This window comes from Pleurodeles waltl, chromosome 11 (genome assembly GCF_031143425.1).
Source record: "Pleurodeles waltl isolate 20211129_DDA chromosome 11, aPleWal1.hap1.20221129, whole genome shotgun sequence".
Taxonomy (NCBI): Eukaryota; Metazoa; Chordata; class Amphibia; order Caudata; family Salamandridae; genus Pleurodeles; species Pleurodeles waltl.
Genome location: NC_090450.1, coordinates 730,371,286 through 730,393,403, shown reverse-complemented (window position 1 = coordinate 730,393,403; position 22,118 = coordinate 730,371,286). Strand labels below are relative to the sequence as shown.

General features: G+C 41.4%; 2 protein-coding genes across 4 annotated transcripts in view; one reads left to right on the top strand and one right to left on the bottom strand.

The window, feature by feature from the left end:
* TMEM127 (transmembrane protein 127) overlaps nucleotides 1-15,906 on the bottom strand; it is a 47,037-nt gene extending 31,131 nt beyond the window's left edge. The window contains exon 1 of the mRNA XM_069214419.1: nucleotides 15,582-15,906. Coding sequence (XP_069070520.1) covers nucleotides 15,582-15,798 — 217 coding nt within the window. The 5' untranslated portion in view covers nucleotides 15,799-15,906. The remainder of the gene's footprint in view (nucleotides 1-15,581) is intronic.
* A 7-nt stretch (nucleotides 15,907-15,913) lies between these two features.
* The window catches only part of CIAO1 (cytosolic iron-sulfur assembly component 1), a 184,555-nt gene continuing 178,350 nt past the window's right edge, over nucleotides 15,914-22,118 (top strand). Inside the window, exon 1 of one of the 3 annotated variants that reach the window (XM_069214416.1) lies at nucleotides 15,914-16,580. The gene's annotated coding sequence lies outside the window, so the exon portion shown is untranslated. The remainder of the gene's footprint in view (nucleotides 16,581-22,118) is intronic. The other 2 variants (XM_069214417.1, XM_069214418.1) reach the window with 2 other exon arrangements.

The following is a 22,118-nucleotide window of genomic DNA, read 5'->3' as shown; positions in this document are numbered from 1 at the left end:
GGTATATTTTCAATGCTGATCAGCATTGCCACAAGGTACTGAAGAAGCCAATAGCTCCCAAAGACAAGACCTATTGACTTTGCCAATGCTTGTTCGTAAAAATGAATGGTCTGGTTCCCTTTGCAGGGCTCAAGAATGAGATTTGTTGTTACACAGCACATTAAATGTGGCTGAACCAACTGAGTCCACACAAAGTGGCAATTTTCAAAATAGAGACAAATACCCTGTAATGTGAAACTATATGTATTAAGGGCAGATCCTGCATCAGCCTGAAGTTATACTATACAAAGTGGGCAGTAAATAGACAGTATTAACATTAACAATTCGATACTCCATTTAACTTATGGAACTGACATTTTAGACTGCAACTGAGAACATGCCTTATAATTAGAAACGTGATTGTAATAATGAAGATCCCACCTCATAAAAAGGTGAGCTCAATGGAGGAAAGCCTTGTATTCACTGCTCTTGATCACTACACTGCTCTTGACCATGAAGAGAAAACTCCTCATGGTCTAACTCTATCAGCAGCTCCCTCACTTGTTTACAGAGCACAATTTACTATCTCCCTTTATAACAATAGGATTATCCTCATCCAGGCATTAGACCGCAACCTAGAAATTTTTGACGATATCTCCCCCGCCCCCCCCCCCATCAAAAACACGGTGACTAATACTGTATCTGCCCCCTCCAAAGGACATCATAGTCCTTCAGGAAACCCTCAAGAACCTCAAGAAGTGCCCTCACATTTCTTCATCTTATCGAAGACGTCACCCCTGTCCCTTCCTTACTCCTCCACAGTGACCAACATAGAAACCTCCCATTCTTCAATACCGCCCAGCAGGTCTGAACCCACCCCCCATCAATCTCCAAACTAGATGCCACACTTTTGCTGCTATCTCAGTGCTACCAAGCCTCCAAAGTAACACCATCTCCCCGACTATACCCTTAACCTCCAAATACACTGTCATAGACACTACTAGCATCGTTACCACACTCCCTATGTCGCAACCATTGACATGCCCGAAGTCCGAATTCAAAAACCTGGCTAACAACATAATTATTATGACCCCAGCACTCCCACTCAGCCAGCTCTCAAGCTCCCTAACTCCTCCCCTCAAACTTAATTTCCATGACTTGACAACCCATTTCCACACCTTATTAGAAGCCACACTTGATGTGATCACACTATTACTTCAACAACTTTAGGCAGACCTACAAAGCCTATTACACATCACCTCAGTGCTGGAGAACAATCAGTGGCCAATCAGGACTATCAGGATGAATGATCACAACTACGCCCAAGCCACAAACTGCTGCACTAGGCATCCAAGCACACGTCTCAACCAATGTGATCTCACCAATCATGGCTCCCTCCTCACCTAAGTTGGAAAACTGCACCCTATTCCCAATATCCTTTCTCAGCCCATTAGGTTGAAAGATCCAATGCCTAACAGGGATATTAACTCCCTCCTCCTCTTATATAACCCTACTTACTCCATTAACACAAGCATTCTGGGTCAAACTGAAACTATTACTGCAGACTCTCACAGAGAACACAGGCTCAACTCCAGAGTCATAAACCAATCCAACCTCAAGCAAGTTACCACAACCTGAACTACCTTAGCTGCCAGCAAACCTCAACTGAAATGCATACTACTCAACTGCAGATTGGCAGGAAGACATGCGGCAGACATCTCTGACTTCATCCTAGCACATAAGTCTGACCACTTAATACTGACTGAACCTTGGCTAAATGACTTCTCTGCCACAGCATCATTAGATTACATATATCTAGTAGACCGTGTGGAGGTATCGCATGCATACATCGTAAAAACCTCTCAGTGAAAGTCACAATGTGCCATGCTATCCTCATAAGAATACCTATGTATTGATATTACATGTAACAACAGGCCACTATGCAAATGCCATGTTATCTACCACCCACCAGGTGACAACCTTTCTTTCATAGAACAAATTATGAAACCCATCACAATTAACATGGATCAACATTGCACCCAGATCTTTGTTCCAGTGTAGGTTGAAATTGCAGACAATCTGAATGTGGCTGCAGTTAACAGCCTTAAAACTTTCCTAACTGACCGTAACTTAATCCAACTCTGCAACAGCCCTACACACAACAAGGGGGCGGCCTTCGATCTAGTCACTGCTAAGGTCAATACCATTCAACTTGAATCTACCGCCCCTTGTGGCTGGTCAGACCACTACTGCATCACCTTCATCATCAATGAATCTGTGAGAACTAATAAGGCTCAATTCAAGAAACCCAAACACTGCAAAATAAGCATGGGAAAAATTAACTTGTATGAGTGGACATCCCTCAATAACATCTTGCCTCCCCCTATGGACATGTCAAATGTCCATGACCTTACAGGTCACTACAACAGGTCCATGATAACCATTTTAGACTCAAATGCACCCTTACTACTAAAAGGAATACCCCAAACCATAGTGCAGTGGTAGCCTAAACACAGAACAACGCAATCTGAGACTTGCAAAATGATCGTGGAGATCTTCTCAATCCCTTGAACACCTCAATCATTTGAGATCTCTGAGGAACATCTCTCCCAAATGCATTGGAAGCTCTAAAGTGAATTACTTCAGAAACCAACTAGATCAAGCTAGAAATTGACCAAAAAATAAATACATATCTTAACCTGTCAAACTTCAATCTAACAACCAACCAAACCCTTCCCCACTTGGATCTAGTCTACAGCCAAACTGCAAGGATTTTGCCACCTTCTTCCTTGAAAAGATGAAAAGGATTGAATATTTGTGGACTGCACTGGAGCATCTCCCAATCATGCCTTTTATTTACCCCCCCCCACCGATCAATATGCCCCCGTTCACACCCCATAAACAATGCTTTGTGGAACTTATATAAATATTTTGTTGAAAGCAACATTCTCAAACTTCTTAGAGCACTGAAACACTCAAACCACTTCAGTGACCCTCTGCTGTCTACTTTGTTTAGTGAGATCAAAATATCTTTACTCCCACTCTGGACCAAAATAGCAAATGCCTTCCTACTTCAAGGCTCTATTCCTGACTGCCCAAAGTCTGGGCAGGTTACCTCTATCCTGAAAAAGTCCACTGCAGACCTAACTAACTTCGGGCCCGATCTCCAACATTCCAACTCTGGTGAAGCTCCTCGAAAAATGTGTCCACGTCCAACTATGTAACCACACAGAACAATTCCAACTGTTAAACCCAATTTAAATCTGGCTTTCCACAGGGTTGCAGCATCTAATCCACTCTTACGCACATTGTCGATGACGCATTAAAAATGCTGGATCAAAACAAATCAGGCCTTCTAATCTTCCACAACCTATCATCAGCTGGCGATCAAATAAATCAAGTAGGGTGTACTGTTTGATTTTAACACATAAGGGCCTTTCAGGGTCTGTTTTTATTTGGTTCTCTGTGTTTCTCCACAACAGAACTCAAAGATTCAAGGTCAATCAGTCCCTGTCCAATTCAACACCAGTCACTTTAGGGGTACCACAGTGGTGCATGTTCTCACCCACTCTCCTCAACTTGTTTATTGAGCCATTAATTGAAATTCTGAAACTGTTTCAACCTCCACTATCACATGTATGAGGATGCCAGCCAACTGTACCTGAAAGTCTCTTCCCTGAGGACATCAGGCACCTCAACACAACTCTTAATTTTTTTTAAAAAAATAAATAAATAAACAAACACACCTCAAAACTGGCTGCCTGTCAACTGCCTCAAATTAAACGTGCTCAAAACTGAATTCCTCTTAATCACCCCTCCCAAACAGTCACCTGCTATCAAAAAATGAATGAAGCAACTAATAGCTCTTAACTGTGCGCCACATGTTATAGATTCCACAAGATCATGATGAATTACACTAGACTAGAACTTGAACATGCAGCAGCAGGTCAATGATGCCACCACAGGAGTGAACTTCCATATGAACGTCCAAGGAAAATAAAACTCTTCTTTCCCCTCAATAACTTAAAGTCTGCGGTGCAAGTTCTTGTGATCTCCAGGTTGGACTATGGAAGTGCAACCCTCTGCAGTCTACTGAGATTTACGATTGCTCCACTAAGGACCTATTTTAACTCTGCTGCTAGGCTCATCACAGGATCTCAAAGAAACAACCACATTACTCATGATCTAGAATCTCTAAACTGGCTCCCATATGAAGCAAGGATACAGCTAAAAATTGCCTGTTTGACCCACAAAGCGATACACTTCCACACCCCGATATACTGCAAACAAAAACTAGAGCCATCTGGTGGTTGCAGATCCTCCAGAAGTACGATCACATTGCTGCTAAAACCACAGAAATTCCATAAAGGTATCGCCTTGAGAATTTGGAATTCCCTGCCCCCTGTAATCAGAATGAGCCACAAGGAAGTTAAAATACTATTGAACACATTTCTGCCATAGAACACAGGAACTCCTCTCTCCAGACCCGGTTGACACGCAAGCCATTTTGCATTTAGAGGGCAATATTGTTTATAATTTACACAAACCTGAGATGTAAGGGGGGGGAGCACTGATTTATAAAGGAAGGAAAACAAGCATTGGCAAAGCCAATAAGTCTTGGCAAGGGGTGACCTATTGCCTTTGGCAATGGGGTACGGGTGGTGAACGAGGAGGTGGGTGGGAGAAACTGGCAGCCCAAAAACAGGGCAAGAAACTAGCAGGACACTAGCAATAAATAGTCAAAGAGGCAGAAACGGAGGGCAAGAAACAAGCAGAAAGGCAGAAACAGAGGGAAACAAGTATAAACAGAGGCCAAAAAACAAGCAGCGAGGCACAGAGGGCAAGAAATGAGCAGAAAATGGGAGAGAGGCACAAACAGAGGTCGAACTCAATGGCACAGCTCATAAAACACAAACGGGAATGTTAAACACCCAAGACTTCATGGAAAAACAAGCAGCCATATGAAACAAACTGAGCGACAGGAACAATAGCGCTCCTGATGTATGGCATGACCAGTCACCCATTAAACCAAAATAAAAAAGTAGCCCTGAAACAATAGCTAAAAAATAGCCGCTGCGTAGGTAAACAGTAGTTGGCCAGTCCTCTCAGAAAGGGCTAAACAGCAGAAAAGGCATGACGTATGCATGCCCTTGATGACTGGGGATACTGCAAAATAGTGACAGCAAATGAGAAGGCTGTGGGCGGGCTGGAGCCAACGATGTAGATATAGAATGTCCCAGTTCGAGACAGCACATGCATATAAAGCCAAGACCTAAAAAGAGTTCCAGTATTTTCATGCGAAGCAAAAATCATTGTGCAAAAATAAGACAATGCTGAATAAGTATAGTTTTCTTCCTTGTGAACCCTATTTTCTAAAGCATTCGGCTCCATTCTAAATCAATACCAGTTAAAATGTCATAATGGCTAAAAGCAATGCTTCATAAAGTTGTGTATTTCAATCTTACTCACATAAAACAAGAAGCTTAACTCACCCTTACTTGCAAAAGGTCGAACTCCGGCAAATGTGTTCTCTATCCTGATACTGGGAGAGTCTAATCAAAATTACATGAAGTGGTTCTTTACCAGGAGGTACTGTTAGAAAGCCAAAGTCTATAAAAATGCAAACTTCATTTTTATTCTGTTGTTCAGGATTTGCAGTTAATCAGTGGTCAGAACAGGTCAAGTGCTATGCTGATTTCAGTCAGACGGGATTGCACAGAGTCTTGCGTGCCAAACAACGACCAGGAACATGGGTTGTGTTTTCTGATTCTTCATGCAAATCCAATATCTGAGAAGGGGCACTGAACAAAGGATAGACAGATGTTCACATCCACAGTTGATGGTTTTTCTGCATACATGACTTGTCATTTCGTGCAGCTTTACACAGAGTTTACAAATAGACAACAACCAGCCTAAAAGCAGTGTCCAGGTCCCACACTTTTGAAACACCCACTTACTTTATGTGAGAACAGATGAGGAAAGGCATTGGATGAAGAAAAAAAAAAACAGTGGGGGAAAGTAAGCCACCTCCCTATAGCTGCATATAAATGGGCCTCTTCATTCAGTATCAGCAGTTACAACCATCCGCCTTACAGTCTGATATAAGGAGAAAGCAGCCACCCTCAACTGTGGTGGTGTTTACACTTTTGGTGTACACGAGAGCTGGAGTGGCCAACTTTCCATTATCATTTAGTAAGGCACATTGAGACCGTTTACGTGACTGCAATTTTGCATTTCCTAAATAGCGACTTCGTAGAAATTGCTATTTAGAAAAGGGCAAAATGCTGAGTACCAAGATACTGATTTCCTAACAGCGATTCCTACAAGGTAGGAATCGCTATTAGAAAACTGCAAATGAGAAATCCCATGCCATTTGTGACAATGGGGTGGTTTTTCATTTCCCATATAGCAATTTTCTATTAGGAAATTACTATTGGGGAAATGCAAAACCAAAGTATGGCTATGGGCAAAACGCAACTCGAAATGCACCCTAAAAATAGTGGTGCACAGGTAGAGCACACATATGCCCAAGGGGCATGTGTGTGCTCTACTGCACTTCAAAAGAAGCAATTGCTTGAGTTACGGCTATTAGCATTGTAAATTCATAACTGGGCTTTTCTTGCCAAATAAATTGGCCAACCCTGCCTCATAATTTCGACTTTTCCTGCCATATAATTCCAGTGACCCTGCATGTGACTAAAGCACTTCCATTTACCGTCTTCCTCTATCCGCACCAAAAAATAAAAATGTTGCCATTTAGCATTCTGATTTAAATCTGCCATGCTAATTCCAATAGAATACCACTTCCAACACCCCACCATCAGGTGCTGGCTGGCTAACACAATTCCCCCAAAAAAGACACAGGACATCCACAGAGGGGAAATAAACTAGAATCGTCACCCAAACATATGAAGAATGTTCAAACATTCATTGTGTAATAAGGACGTTAAGTTGTCCTTAATCATGGCCATAAATTGTGATAATGAGAGATTATTAAAATATATACAATTTTCGTATAAACCTCTAATCAGTAATAACATTTTGGCATTAGACTGTAATGCGCAAAATAGCCCCTAGAGGGCACCATAACAAAAATATAATTTGTAGGAAGCATGGTCGTGTAACCATATTGTTAGCCCCTAGTGGGCATAACCCCATGAAAAAAAAAAACAGGAGAAAGTAATGCAGTGTAACCATATACTTAGCCCCTACAGAGTGTTTCTATGACTAGCAGGCCTACTGCAATGATATTATAAACAAGGCCTTTAAAACATAACTCCTCCCAGCTGTAAAACAAAAGTTCTAGCCATGAGAAAGCTTACAGACACTGAATGGTGGAAGGGGTTATTATTATTTTGGGGTCCCCACTAACCTAGTATTGGGGACCCAGAGATGATGCAGACAGGAAGAGCATTTTGAAGGTGATCACACTGTCCTAAAACCACAACAGGCTGAGTTATGAGCAAAAATGTTTGATAAAAGTAATGCTCTGCAAAACATTATGGAGCAGGTTTTCGTGCTGTGAGTATTATAGTATGTTGACTGCAATGCTCAGAGCAGCCCCTAAAGAACACCACACAAAAAATAGCATTTGGAAGAAACATGGCCATGTAACCATACAGTCAGCCCCTAGAGAGCATACCACATGAAACAAACACGCATTTGTAATGCAATGGGTCTTGCGTGTGCTCAAGTTAGAGGTATTGGCATTGTAAATTCTTAACTGGACTTTTCTTACTACATAAATTTGAAATGAGAAGTAAAACAGTTGACATAGGCAAGCCGATTCAAAGTGCCACATCCGCCATGAGCGTGAAGGAGGGACACAAAAGGAAAAATAAGTATGCTCGCAGTCAAACGTATTGACAATTGTGCAATTATCCATGTAACAGGCTCGATGGCCAAGGCGGTAACAAAACTGCCCCAAGGAGGGACAAACGTGTAAAGCATTTACCAATAATAACAAAGGATTTCTGAAAGGCAAGCCCATGAACGAGTGATACAGAAGGGTGTGGTTAAAAGCCCATATATAGATTACAACAGGCCAAAGCGTTTGCGCGCCCAACCTAAAAACGAGTTTTGATATGCTCTGCAGAGATTAACACAGTCCCAGCTCACTATATACAAAAATAAGACTCAGATATTACAAACTGGGGCAGTCATTGAAAAGCCACATGTATCACGAGAAAGTGCAAGCCTTTCTTGTAACAGTTGGAACAACTAGAATTACAGACCGTGTGGTTGGGGTGTAGCAATCTGATATGACTGAAACATGACATTCAACCTTTAAAACTTACTAAACTAATATTTAAGTGCAATGAAACATATGAGTATATGCTCTCAACATCAGAAACAACCTTTAAACTAGATGATACGGAGTTCTTGCTGGGTTAACTTTTGGTCTCCCTCAAGATTACGTAATGCTATTCACCACCTTCAGAGAAATCATATGAACTGTGTTTCTGAGTATTATACAAATTAAATTGAAGCCCAATACGTGCACCAGATAAACAGGGCAGAGATGGCCATTTAAGTGCCAGGTATACCGGTTTGCATTGTCAACGTTAGTGGTAACACTAGTAAACTGGACAAGCCTGCCTCTCAAAAGACTACTTTACATCATCATTTATGAATCCCAGCCAGTAATGTTTCTGTTTTGAGCAAAATAAATACTCCCCAGCCAAAGCTGTATCTTGTAGGACAACAGCAAAGTAAAAAATTGTACACTCTTCGCAAACAAAACAAAAACATAAGCATTCTGAATGTGTGACAGACTCCTCACAACTCTTTAGAAATAAAATATAAAGCAACAATCGAAATGCCTAAGACGCTGAGCATCTTTTATAAACTGCAGCTTGCTCCTTCATGGAAAGAACAGATAAAGTGCTTCAGGAGTCGATGTTATTATACACTTCAAGTGGAAACAAAATCTACTTCTCCAATCCTTTAATGTCTCATAAAATGTGGGTTTCTATCTAGAAAAATAAGCAAGACCACCGCCCACTCACTCAGTTCAAGAATGTTTAAACTGAATGCCTTTGCCAATGTCCCTCGATTTGTTACATACAGCAACAGCACTGGGGTGTCTGTATCGCATGTGACTGGACTTTCAACAGGGTTGGCGGAAAAATGTAGTAGAGTCAACGGGTGAGACCTGATCAATAAACAAGTTATAACCAACTTTGCAATGTTGAAATAAAAAGTAGCAGTGTTGTGCTTGAGTTGATAAAGTAAAGTGAGAAATGAAAAATGAAGATCAAGTCAGTAGACCCAGTCAACATCCCATCCACAGTGACAGGGGAGCACCAAAGAAATAACAAAAATAGTCTGTCACAACAACAGATAAAGAAACCAAAGTGGAATAATACAGTAGTTGGTCACTGCTCTGAAACAGAAAAAGGACGGAGAAAAATACAGAACTGACCACTCGTGAGCAAGAATTTTTAAAGGACACTGCAACCAACAAATGAAATTTCTTTAAGTCAGAAGAAGTATACATGAGGTTGAACGCTTAGACTCGACCTAAAAATGGGAAAAAGTAATGCAATGTAAACATATGCATAGACCAGTGGTTCCCAATCTGTGCACCACAGTGTGCCATCAAAACTAGTCAGGGACGCTGCACACCAAGTACAAAGTTTGGGAATCACTGATGCATTTAATGTTGCAGGGTTGGTTAGCTTCAGTTAAACTAATTAGACTTAAACCCATGATGTAGGATGATTTGTAAGTGGCATGCCTAAAGCTGGAAACATAGTATGTAATTAATGGCATGTAGAGGGAGGTGACCTCCATATTTCACTAGATCCCCACTTTCCACCACTCTCAAAGCCGGATTTATTTTGTTGGACATGTTGGTAGTTTCGTATTTTTCAAAATGCATTTTACACCAATGCAAGTTACAAGAAAAGTAAAATCACCATGCCTCTTAAATACACGGAGTGTTATCAAGTATTGACATGTGTTCTTTAACCATAGGCAGTTCCAATACACATTTGTTCCGGTAAACATACAGTTCCAGCCATGCCCGCTCTCTGTGTGCACAAGGCAGTAAAGCACCATACCCATAACACAGTTTGTAAACAAGAAAGAGGGGCATTTAAAAAAAAAAAAAAAAAAAAAAAACTCCAAAAAAAAAAAATCAGGGGAATTTATTTGACTTGCATTGGAGGCAATTTTAGGCTGGAATCAGCTAAAATAGAGCTGTAAAATTGCGAGTCACCCTGCTGAGACAGGTGTGTTGGCACATATGACATGGGTAGAAAAGGAAGTACATGCAAATATTTTTCAAATGCAGCAACGAATTGACAATGGGGCGAACATATATAGTGGTGCTACCCAGTATTGTAGGTGGGATAACGAAAAAATTTGAGGGTGCTCTCTAAAAAAAAAAAAGGCATGGGCAAAGAAGTTTAACTAGGACTGCTTTATTAGATGCACCATCTTAGTAATACGGTACACCCTACACAAAACAAAGACTTACTTTCGGACTAACATCCTTGATTGAGACACAAGCACTAAAAGCACTCTCAAAAAAATGCTGCTGTTATTATAAAGCCTGTAGATTTGAGATGAGGACTTCATTATGGATTGCACAGCTTATGACAAAGAAATTCTGCAAGAACTCAGTAATACTTTACATCATCACAATATCTCATCTGATTCATCCACTGAAATCAGGCATCAGATTTTATACATTGCAGATAGGGATTGCACCCTGGTTGGAGTAGAAAAAGCAATGTCAGAATGGAGCGCGAGTGTCCTGCCATTCAGGCAAGCTAGTCCAGCAGGCATACATTCCGCTCACAGGCTTGTTCCTTACTTTACCCAGCATGTGTGTGAATTTGGGCTGCGTATTCAGGTGAATACTGTGTGGCCTTGTTTCTGATCAGATAGGCACACTGCGATTTTACTGTCCCTGCACCCTGCAATGCACATGTTGTATGTTTGGTTATGATTTTGAATGCATGCCTGAAGCGGCGCAAGGGACCGGGAATTCAACCACTGCATGTCTTGCGTAGTCAGTAATTCAAGGTCTTTCTAATAGCAAATCGCTACACTGATATTGGTTACATAAAACTACAGTGGTGACCCAGCAACAGGTTTAATGCATCTTTGGCAACATGCGGGGTCCAGTAACTCTATTCGTACCGACTGACAATTGCAGTAGATTTCTGGCTCTCTGTAATCTCAGTGTTCTGCAGGCAATTCTCATGTATGGCAATTTAAACCACCCACCTCTTTCGGTGTGTCTTGTCACGTCATCTTTATTCTTTCTCCCCAAAGGCCGCCGCCAAGTCAACATGCATCCTACGCCAGGAAGGTCATTCTCTTCTACACCCCTCTACTCCTTCCTACCCATTATATGACAGTCACTCAGCCGGCCATCCAAACTCATGTGTCTTTCTCCAGTACCCAACCTTGGAGCTGCACTGTGCTGAACAAAGAATAATGGAAGCTGTCACCTAGAAGTGCTGCAGTGTTTTGTTACTTGCCATTAATCAATGTTGATTGATCTTCCCTGAAGTTGCTTTCATGGCTTTAGTAGCGTTTACCCTCTCCATGTGCTTCACGGATTTCTAAAACACTCGACTGCATCGAGAAAACACTGGCCATGTTGGGTGTGGGCAAAGAGAACAGTATCCTCTGTGCAAAGAGAATTCCTTGGTCCTTGACCAAGACAGTTACAGCTAAATCAAGTTGTGACAGAAGTGTTTAGAATAACTCTGACATAGACATTTATGACATCAATCCCTTCATCCCTTAGCCAATCCCATGCTTCATGAAGTCTGCCGGCAGGTCAGGTGGGAGACTTATGATTGCCAGTAGTTTGAGGCCTTCCAGCAACATCACTACATAGTGCCCTCCCTGGAGACCCTGCAGCTATTAACTGGCAGCAGTGTAGCAACGCTTGGCCAGGACATAAAGGGGGTTCTGTCGTGCTGGCTGGTGCTTATTTAAACGGCTCTCTTAGTCTTTCAAGCGAATGTGGGCCAAGTATGTCAAACATCAAGATATTCAGCAGCAGTTCGTGTCAGGCCCTATCCCAGAAGTTCTGTGACAACTTGGGACAGCATGGGCAAGGTGGTGACCAGGATGTTCAGTAATCAAGAGCTCTGGTAGTGCAAGAGTGCGCCAGCTGGGGGCTGCCAAGAGCAACTTGCTGCGTTTCTGGGAAATGTAGGTTTTTTACCTCCTCTCGTGTACTGTCTGGAAGGTGCTGGATGCAGCAGAGTACTACAAGTCCCATTGATGGAGCTGCAAGGCACATTAAGAGATGGCTGCTGATAAATGTGGGCTGTGGGTGTTTTAATTCTTAATCCACTAACCCAGGGTGATACTGCCCACTAAAAAGGCACTTCAACGCCTTGTCAGGGACAGTAAGCACTAAAGTAAACAATAATGACTTTAAAAAGACAGCACGTTTAAGACATTTAAGAGGAGGCAGGACTAAGTGGACAGCAATTCGAAGAGCCATGGAATGGGGATTTGTTGGCCTCTACTTCTCCAGCTGTGGGCTGGACCTGTATAAGACTAGATGGTAGTTCCAGGTGGGTGTTGTCTTAGATTTGTGGCCATACTTCTGGAGCAATGAGTATCTTTTTAGGCTTTCAGACTGTATATGATTATAATGCCTTCATCCAAATTATTTTCATGGAGGAAAATGGAAGTACTCTTGAGGTCAGGCTTTTCATTCCCACCACCTGCCCAAAAAAAGCAGCATAATGAGAAGCCTCTGCCAACAGGTCAAGGGAGCCAGGGTGAAAAGGTTTGGGAACCACTGATGTTGACCCTAGATGGCATAGTGCACTACACATGTTCGAGGCTAGCAGGCCTATTGCAATAATAGTACAAACAAGGACCATAAAACATACCCTCCCAGCTGTAAAACAAAAGTTCCAGCCACGAGAGAGCCTAAAAAGATAACGGATGGGGGTAGGGCTTATTATTTTGGAGCCCCAACTAGCATAGTGTGGGGACCCACGGATGATGTAGACAGAAAGAGCACATTGCGGTCAATATTTTGAAGGTGGTCCCATTGTCCCAGGACCACTACAGGCTGGGTTATAAACAAAAATGTTTTGTAAAATTAATGCCCTACAAACATTATGGGGCCACGAATATTTTAGTATGTAGATATTACTGTAGTGCGTAGAACAGCCCCTGGAGGACACCACAATGAAAATAGCATTTGTAAGAAACATGGTCATGTAACTATAGTTAGCCCCTAAAAGGATACCACACACAAAGAAAATGGCAGAAAGTAATGCACTGTAATCATATCTTTAGGCCCTCGAGGGCATAGCGCATTGCACATTTTCAGGGCTGGCATGCCTACTGCAACAATATCACAAACAAGGCCCTTAAAACATTAGCTATTCTCAGCTATAAAAAAAAAAAAGTTCCAACCATGAGAGCTTAAAAAGACACTGACTGGTGGGAGTAGTTATTATTTTTGGGTTCCCACTAATCGAGTGTTTGGACCCAGAGATGACCCATTCAGAAAGTGGGGGTCGTGCTGAACATGTTGGTGATGGTCCCATTGTCCTAAGACCACCACAGGCTGAGTAATGAGCACAAATGTTTTGTAAAATGAATGCTCTGCAAAGCATTATGGAGAGATTTTCCTAAGGGCAGTGAATATTGTAGTATCAGTCCTCCTGAGGTGCCGGGAGAGCCACTTTTGCTTTCATGATTTCTGTTTTATGTAAAGCATTTACCGATTTCAAGTGCTTTAAGGGGAAAGTCACAAGAAATGACTCGGATTAGGGAATAGTGAACAGTGTGACCAGTGGTCCATTGCTACCAATGGAGGTCATGCTGTTGTACCTTTTCGCACTGCGAAGGACGTGGCTTCCATGCAGCACGAAGAGGAGAGACCAAAAAATAGTGTGAGAACGCTGAAGTATATCAGTACGTGCAATAATCCATGTAACAGAGGCAGTCTGCAAGGTGTGACAAAAACAGCATCAAGGCAGGACAAACAAAGCATTGATCAATGTTATCAAGTGATTTTTGGAAGGCAATCCTAGGGACGAATGAAAGTGATGGGCATGGTTAAAAGCCCACAATACTTACAACAGGTCAAAGCGTTTGCGTGCTTGACCTAAAAAGCATTTTGGGGTGATTATTTTCCCCTTCAAGTTGCACATGGTTACTTACCATCGACTTGAAGTTGATGATAATTGCGTTTCCTAATTGCCCAACTCACATTTAGGAAATGTTTTGTAAATCTGAATAGGAATCGCAGATAGGTAGTCCCTATTTGCGATTTCCTATTCAGAGGATCGCAATTTGCGATTTCTGCTGGGTAGAAATCCCAATTTGCAATTCCCTAAAGGGCTTTGTTCATCTTAACAGTACATTTTGCATTTCTTTATGGCCCAAAATAGCGATTTGAACTGTTAAGAAAAGTAAGATGGCTTTGTACATCTGGCCCTTTATGTATGTGGAGACATCAAAAGACATTTTTGGGGAGCATGAGCGGCTATGAGTAGAGTAGCTTGTGTTTCGGTTTTATTACATAACCACTTCCTTTTAAATCAGACCACCTAAAAAGATATTACCCTGTCTCATACTGAGCCTGTTGAGTGATTACTATGTCATGCAGGGTTTGAGTCCCTTAACTGCCTCCTGGAGTAATTGTTTACTGCTCTCTTTTGCCAATTTTGACATACCAGTCTATAAAAGAATAACTGTTATCCAAATATAATGAAATAGACTCCCGCCTTGAAAAAAACAATAGCAAAAAAAAAAAAGTTTCCAGCAAAGATACTGCCATGCTACCGGACGTAATGTAAGGACCTTAGAATCTACACGTGCCTTTACCCATCATTCTATGTAAATATTGTTGGAGCTTAAAAAAAGGCTCAATGGAGGTGACGGGGATATAACAACATCACCCACTAAGTAGGTGGGCAAGATACTGGGTGGGCATGCAACTGAACTGGATGTGGGACAGTGGGTAATATTTTAATGCGGGAATCTGACTTTGGATCTCAGCCTTCCCACTTAAATTCAAACAATGTATTCTACAACTAGAGAAATAACATAACCTGAAAGGGGAGGTCCCTTGGCATCGGCATAACAACCACTCTGACGTGTGGGCTAGTTGGAAACTATCGTACAAGGAGGCTTTTTTTAAATTGCTGGTTTTCATGTATACATTCAGGGCTGTCTGCCCTGAACGTATTCCGTATTTGCCTCTCTATAGCTGAATTTACTCTGTAAGCTTAACTGTACAAGACAACTCCACAACATCCCCCCCTTCCCTGTTCTGCACCTCCTCCCCTATATATTCACATGCACCCCATTTACAGGTTATAAGGCAACAGAGGACGAGATCGGAACGCACTGTGAACCCCCCTCCTCAGGAGGCACTTCCAATCCGCTCTTGCTTGTCAATGTGGGCAGCGCGACAGCCCACTCAATAGCGGAACAAACCCCTAGATTCTGGGTCGGTCCCATAGCGGATCACATTTGAGAGCCAGATGGCCATGGTAGAAATCGCCGGCTTCCTTTGTGACCGTTTCTTCAAGACCTTTTCTGCGAAGCTCTTCTCTGTGCCCCCATGAATCCCCAATCACCGCCTCACATCTTACCACGCAAAAGTCCATCATCCAGAGAGCCCAACACGTCGCTGAGCCCGAGTTCGGGTCGTCCGCACCCCCCTCCGTGCAGCCGTAGCCAGGCTGGTTCAGCGAGAGCGGTACAGAGGGCGGTGACGGAAAGAGCACCAGGTAGCGCCGACGCCAAGCTCCGCTCAGCCTGCTTGGGAGCCCGTGGAGGGCGACGCACAGTGGGCCCTGAACCCTGCATAACGACCCTGGGAGAGGAACCCAAAACAACGGCATCAACCAAGCCGGTGCTTCCGGCTTCCGAGCTCTACGGCTTGTCGTCACAGCGTGTTAGCAACTCCGTGCGCCGTGTCGTCATTGCGTGTATTACTTCCGGTTATGTTTGCTATTGTATGTCTTGGAGCTTCCTTTATGATTTTTGTTTTTGCCCTATGCTGGTATTTACATTACATTTTTGCCTGTAACACAACATTAGCATTATCTACAGAATTACACTTTTCGGAATCGAGTTTAGTTCTTACGACCCCAAACTAGGGTGCTTTCGGAATTAGAGAAAACGGTAACACTCATGGTGCTTGATCCTATTCACTAAATTGACTTAATATGATGGACTCGTCCACAGAAGGCGCAGAATAGATACAGCGTTTCCTGTAAGATCAGCTGCGTGTGTAGCTTGGCTTAGTGATGCTTTCATCTCCACTTCTGCTTCCGCTAGCGCTTGCAATACTATAAAACATGTTAGACTCTGGACAAACACATACGCAATGTGGTGTACTTTAGTACTTTTATTTGTGTATTAAACACAACAGCATCGCATTGAGAATAATATCCATATCGTTGTCCATCTAAGTCCATCAACTATGTTCTTAAGGCTTACATACTTGTCGCGCCGTGAAGTCCGTCTTCTATGTTTATAATTGTAATGCTGCAGCCTTTCTACATCTTTTAGTGTGTGGGAGTGAGTTATTTCCTTTCTTTACCTTTGAAGTTGGACCTGGAACTGGAAGCAGTGAGTACTGCGAGGTAATGATCTTCCTACTTCAGTGGGTTTTGAATGTATATGAGGGGGTGTTATTACGCATGAGTCCCTTTACAATATTAGACAGGTTACTACTGCTATGGACGCCGCGTCTGCACAAATACTTCCTTCAGGGGAACGATGTTTCTTCATTGTTAAAGTTAATAAAGTGACGAAGGGCGTTTGGAATGGGATGAACAGATCCCTGTGGACACCCCAGTGCCTTCCTCGGACAAGCTCTTAACCCCAGTCAAACCAGCCACCACGTTACATTTGCATTCCCCGAAAGGAAGTCACCCACATGGGCTGGCACGGTATAATTAAATCCACTTCCCCTTAACACATATCAAAAGAATAAGATTAAGCCCAAGCTGGGAACGTTTTCAGTAAAGATACCAATTGCTAAATATACAAACCCCAAAAATGTGAAAAATTGAAAGAACCCAGTAAAACAGCTGGATTAAGCCGAAATCATTGAACCTTCCTGATAAACGTTTCCATCTAGACTTTTAAATACATCCGTCAGTTCGTTAATGCATAACATCACCACAACTTCTTCCCCAGCCCCGCAAACACGATTGTTATATGTCTGAACTCCCAAACTACCCATTATTAACTCCCTATCTTTTAAAACCATAAACCGACCTCAACATTACGTAACCCTCGCATCATACTTCTTGTTCACATACTGGTCTCCCCACTGAAAGAGAACCACCTTCCTATTCCATTCTTATAATTTACCCAAACCACACAAAACCCTTTCACCGCATTACCTTAAGCGCATCACAAAAACCTACAAGACCCTACCTCTCTTCTGACCCATTTTAACTTTGTTCCAATCCCCTATCTTCAACATAGCTTGCTCCCCTTCTTCGTGGATGGTCTTCTCCTTTCACTAAAGTAATGACTTAGGGCCATATGTACGAAAGCTTTTTCCCATAGACACAGAATGGGTAAAAACCTTTCGTACATCTGGCCCTATGTCCTTACATCCTGCCTTTTCATCCTCTTGAAGGAATTTTTAACAGTAAAGACACTGCAGGTTGTGCTGTATGCCTCCCCTGTTTCCCTCATAGCTATCTAAACATTCTGCTTCCCTCTGAATGGCACTCATATCCTGCCATTAGCCAGTCATTTTGCATCATCAGAAATTCCATTGACACAGGGCTGTACAAAGATGTCCTGATGTGTTTGATTCCACAATATATTAGAAGGTCTAATTCTCCTTCAACTTTAATTGAGCACTATTATCAGTTATAATAAACACTGGACACCCTCCAGCCCTCAAAAAGACACATAAAAATGTAATAATGAACTTCATGGCATCCTCATTCACTAAGTCAAACTCATACTAATGGGCATTCACACCCACCACTGCTGAAGACTTCTCATTTTCAAGTAATTCTTGGGTCAAATAAAATCAAGACCAACCATGGTTCATGTTTCCTTGGGTATGCCCTAGCTTATGTTTTGTACTGTACCACAACTCAGTCTCTTCTCACTGTCCTTAAACTCTACACACCTTTCTACCCAACTCAATAGTTCAATATCCCAGGCCCTAGTATTTTCCTTTATCACAGTGGCTTGCTCAGGAACGACTGAGAGATGGACACTGGAATATCATTGCAGCTGTGTTCCTGAATCAGCTATGCCAGCTAAACAAATAATTACAGTGGTATTGGTAGCTCCTCATCTCTTGTGTTTTGCTCACTAATTCTGTTGGGGGTCTGGAATAAGCAAAAGTAGTGAGAACAAGAATAACACAAAGCTGCATTCTTCTCCTAAGGCAATAACCTTCAAACCTTTTAATGCCAAGCCCCCCTCTTGTAAAAATACTTAGCCCCCTTCCATAACTACAACCATATTTTCTCACAATAATTTCATAAAGTTGGCAGCTAAGTAAATGCGTTTGCCAACCACTTCTGAGACTGCAGACCAGAATGTTTAAGGTGAGAGTATCAATGGAGGATCTTTAAAACGTGACAACATTTGCCCAACTGTATGAGGCATGGTTCACGTAATCTATGTGGGATCAAAGGGTTATATGTGCTATGTATAAGCCTCATTTCAGCGTGGCTTTGTGGTCCCAGTCTCTAGCTTTATTTTTCTTGGTAAACATAGTGGAAGGAGGTTAGGGAGTAAAAAAGGGTTTGGTGGTGAAGTGTTAGGATTACCTTATAGTAGGGTATGCAGGTTTTTAGTATCTAAAGTCATAGAAATACAAGATAAACCAATTTCCGAAAAACAAAATAATTGAAACCCCATTTAATAAGAAAACAAACTCCTAGAAATGCAGTTTGATAACAATAATGGGAAACACCAAGACAACTAAAAAATATATATTAATTTACTTGAAACGTACTTGTTTAGACATAGATATTGAGCCCATATTTATCCTGGTTAGGGAACATAGTTTTAATATTAAAGCAGAAAAAAGAGATTCGATAAAATATGTCGAGACAGGATAGGGCAGTGGTTAAGAGGAAAGAGGGTATGGAGGGCGGCACAAAAAATGGAAAAAGGAAGAGCATGGGTGAAGTGGTAAATGCAATACTTTTAAATATGGCTGAAGGAACAGATTGGGTTGCTTCCTCTGCCCATCGATCCCCAAAAACACAGTGGGGGGATGAAGGGATGGGGAGAGAGGGAGATGGGACTGGCAAGGGTAAAACAGACGAAAGATATTAACTGGATTTTGGGGAAGGGGTAGCTCTCGTCCTACCTTCTGAAAAGCAGTTATAAAAAAAACTGAAAGTACCCCAAAGTCAGGACGTGTCATGAGAAGGTGGTGCCAGATAAAAAGATCTTTACAATGCTTGTAGAAACCAAGTGACAAAACACTTTTATCAATATTAATGGCTGTTAGACATTTAAAATAGCATGAACAAAAACAATTTTGCAAGACATGCTATGAATTGATATCTACCAAAACAGTATATGGCATTCAATATGAACCTTTTGATTTAAGAGTTCAGGTGAAAAGGTATCTTACAATTGGTTGGTGTTCTAAGAATGTGTTTTCTATGAATCTGCTTTCCATGAAATCATTTAAAACCGTGCAGGGTAAGGATTGGGGTTAGGATTCAGGTAACAGTTAGGCAAGGTGTAGGGGGTTAGTTTATGATAAGTATTATTCAATGATTTGGGTAAAGGGTCAGTGTTAAAGTTGGTGTTAAACGTAGGGTAAGGTATGGGGATATGATTAGTTATGAGGATTTGGTTAGACAATTTGCCTTTTTACCTGTACATTTTTGTCTTTTCAGTAGACTTACGAACATATTTTACCATCTACTGTTTAAACCATTCTGTTTTACTTAGTCATTTATTCAGCAAACATTTGAGCCATTATACGTGTTAGCCACTGATGAGTAGAGAAAGCCATAATAAGCCTTTGCAACTTTACTGATAGACCTTGATTGTATTGTGAAATTTGTACCTTTTTCAGTGTTTGGTAAATTCTATTTTGGAAGAGTGGGACATGCTCCCAGAGGGATAGCCTTACCCATTTGTGAGAATATATTTTTCATTTAAGTTCTCACGTTGCATTTTTCATATTGATTTTAATTTCACTGTAGAGCCGTATTAGAGTGGTAAGCTAGTCCACTTGTGATAGTCGATTCCCCTTTCTGTATTTATTACATGCTTTTGTACGTGATAATATTGAGTCAATGCATATATTGTTGTTGGATCTGTGTGCAAATATAAAGATATATTGTTGGATCTGTGTGCAAATAAAAAAACAGAAAAGAATACTCTGTCAAGCAAGTGTGACACTTCATGGGGATAGATCACTCTCATTATCAGTGGACCAAAGTGAAGCTTCAACAACTCAGAAGGAATTGTAGTACAAATGGGAACTTGATTCCACCATTTCTTTTTGGCCTTGTAACCTTATGATGGCAATCTCTGGGTATTTACCTGAGCATAACAATTTTGTAAGTGTATTATTGATTTCCTTATAGAGTTTAACTCTGGTATGGAGAGGGAGATTGGACGGAGTAAATAACTATTTGTGTAACCATTTTTTCAAATGTTCCTTGCTTTCGCCACCATGTTAATTCCAGCAGGTTCCACTTCTACAGTTTCCTATGTTTTCAATGATTGATCATAGGTTCAGATTTAGTGTTTAATCTATAGTTTGGTGAAAGGATGCCAAAGTGTTTACAGTTTTTTAAATTCAAGGCAAAAGCACATGACCAAATTACTTTTTTTGTGGCAAAATTTGTTGCTCACACAATTTTACTTTATTTAATTTATAGACCCAAACTAGCTAGACATGTTTTCTTTACTCTGCAATTGCGTGTACTGAAGAAGAGTGTTGTAAAGAAACAAACGAAGGTTATCACAGACAGACAACTTAAATTTGTTACCATAAACTTTAATTCCTAGTATATTTTTATTTTGTTATTACATTTTTCAAGGTGGTGGGGGGTGTCCAGGACAATTGTTTGATGGATTGGATTTAGAGGGAAACCCTTAGAAGTGCCTCTGGTTCGAATGAATGTGCTTGACATACCCCCGTTGGCTGTGGTACATACCCTGTGATTTGTACAGACTTCTTTTCTGAAAATCATCTCTTTATTGCATTTTTAAAGACAAGAGACAGCAACAAATGCCTTGATGCCGTAAAGACGACAAGGCTACAGCGGTCCAGTATGTTATATGGATAACAATCTCCACAGCCACTGAGATAAGTTTACAGATTATACACTCTACTGTAGGGAGACCAGGGAGCAACTGAGCACCAGAATGTAAACAATAATAAACCCCCTCCCAGAAACGTTACCATAGGAGGAAAGGAATAGAACCAAACAATCAAAAGGTGTGCACGTGTACGAGGTAAAGCTTAATAGGCAAGATATATTCCTTTACTGGGGTCTGACGTTCCTGAGGGGGTGGAAGAAGACAGAAGGATGAATGAGGGGAAAGGTTGATGACGGTTCTGAACCAATAGGCAAGGGTCTTGTACAGACTTTTTAAATAAATCACTTAATTTGTTTGGCAGACCATGTCTGGCTAGAGAATGGAAAAGCAAACGACATTGTAATTGAGGCCTTTTTCTGCCATCAAGGCCACATTGGACCAGGCCTCGTGTTTTTTTTTTTTTTGAGCACAATACATTTCCAAAAGGTTTAATGGTATACGGGCTAATCTTCCCTTAATCATAAGGCATAGGAAAAGGGAGGATTTGATTCTAAAAGCAACAATTTTGGTCAGTAACTTTCTACATATGGTAATTAGACACATTGACCAGTAATTTAATATGGAGGATGTGTGTTTTCCGTTTTGGTGTTAGGAAGCTTTGTATTGGATCGATTTTACTGAGGGACCATTTCATGGAACAACATATAAGATATTGTGCAATGTAAGGGAAAGTAGCTCATGAATAGCAATATAGAAATCAATGGGACCTCCGTCTGATCAAGAGTACCATTCTTTTTCATGCATTTTAAACTTTTGTTTAATCTTTTCTTCCCTCATTGGGGATCAACATTTTTCATAGTCTATATTTGTTTTCTGTGAGTCAGGGATCTTTTAAAAAT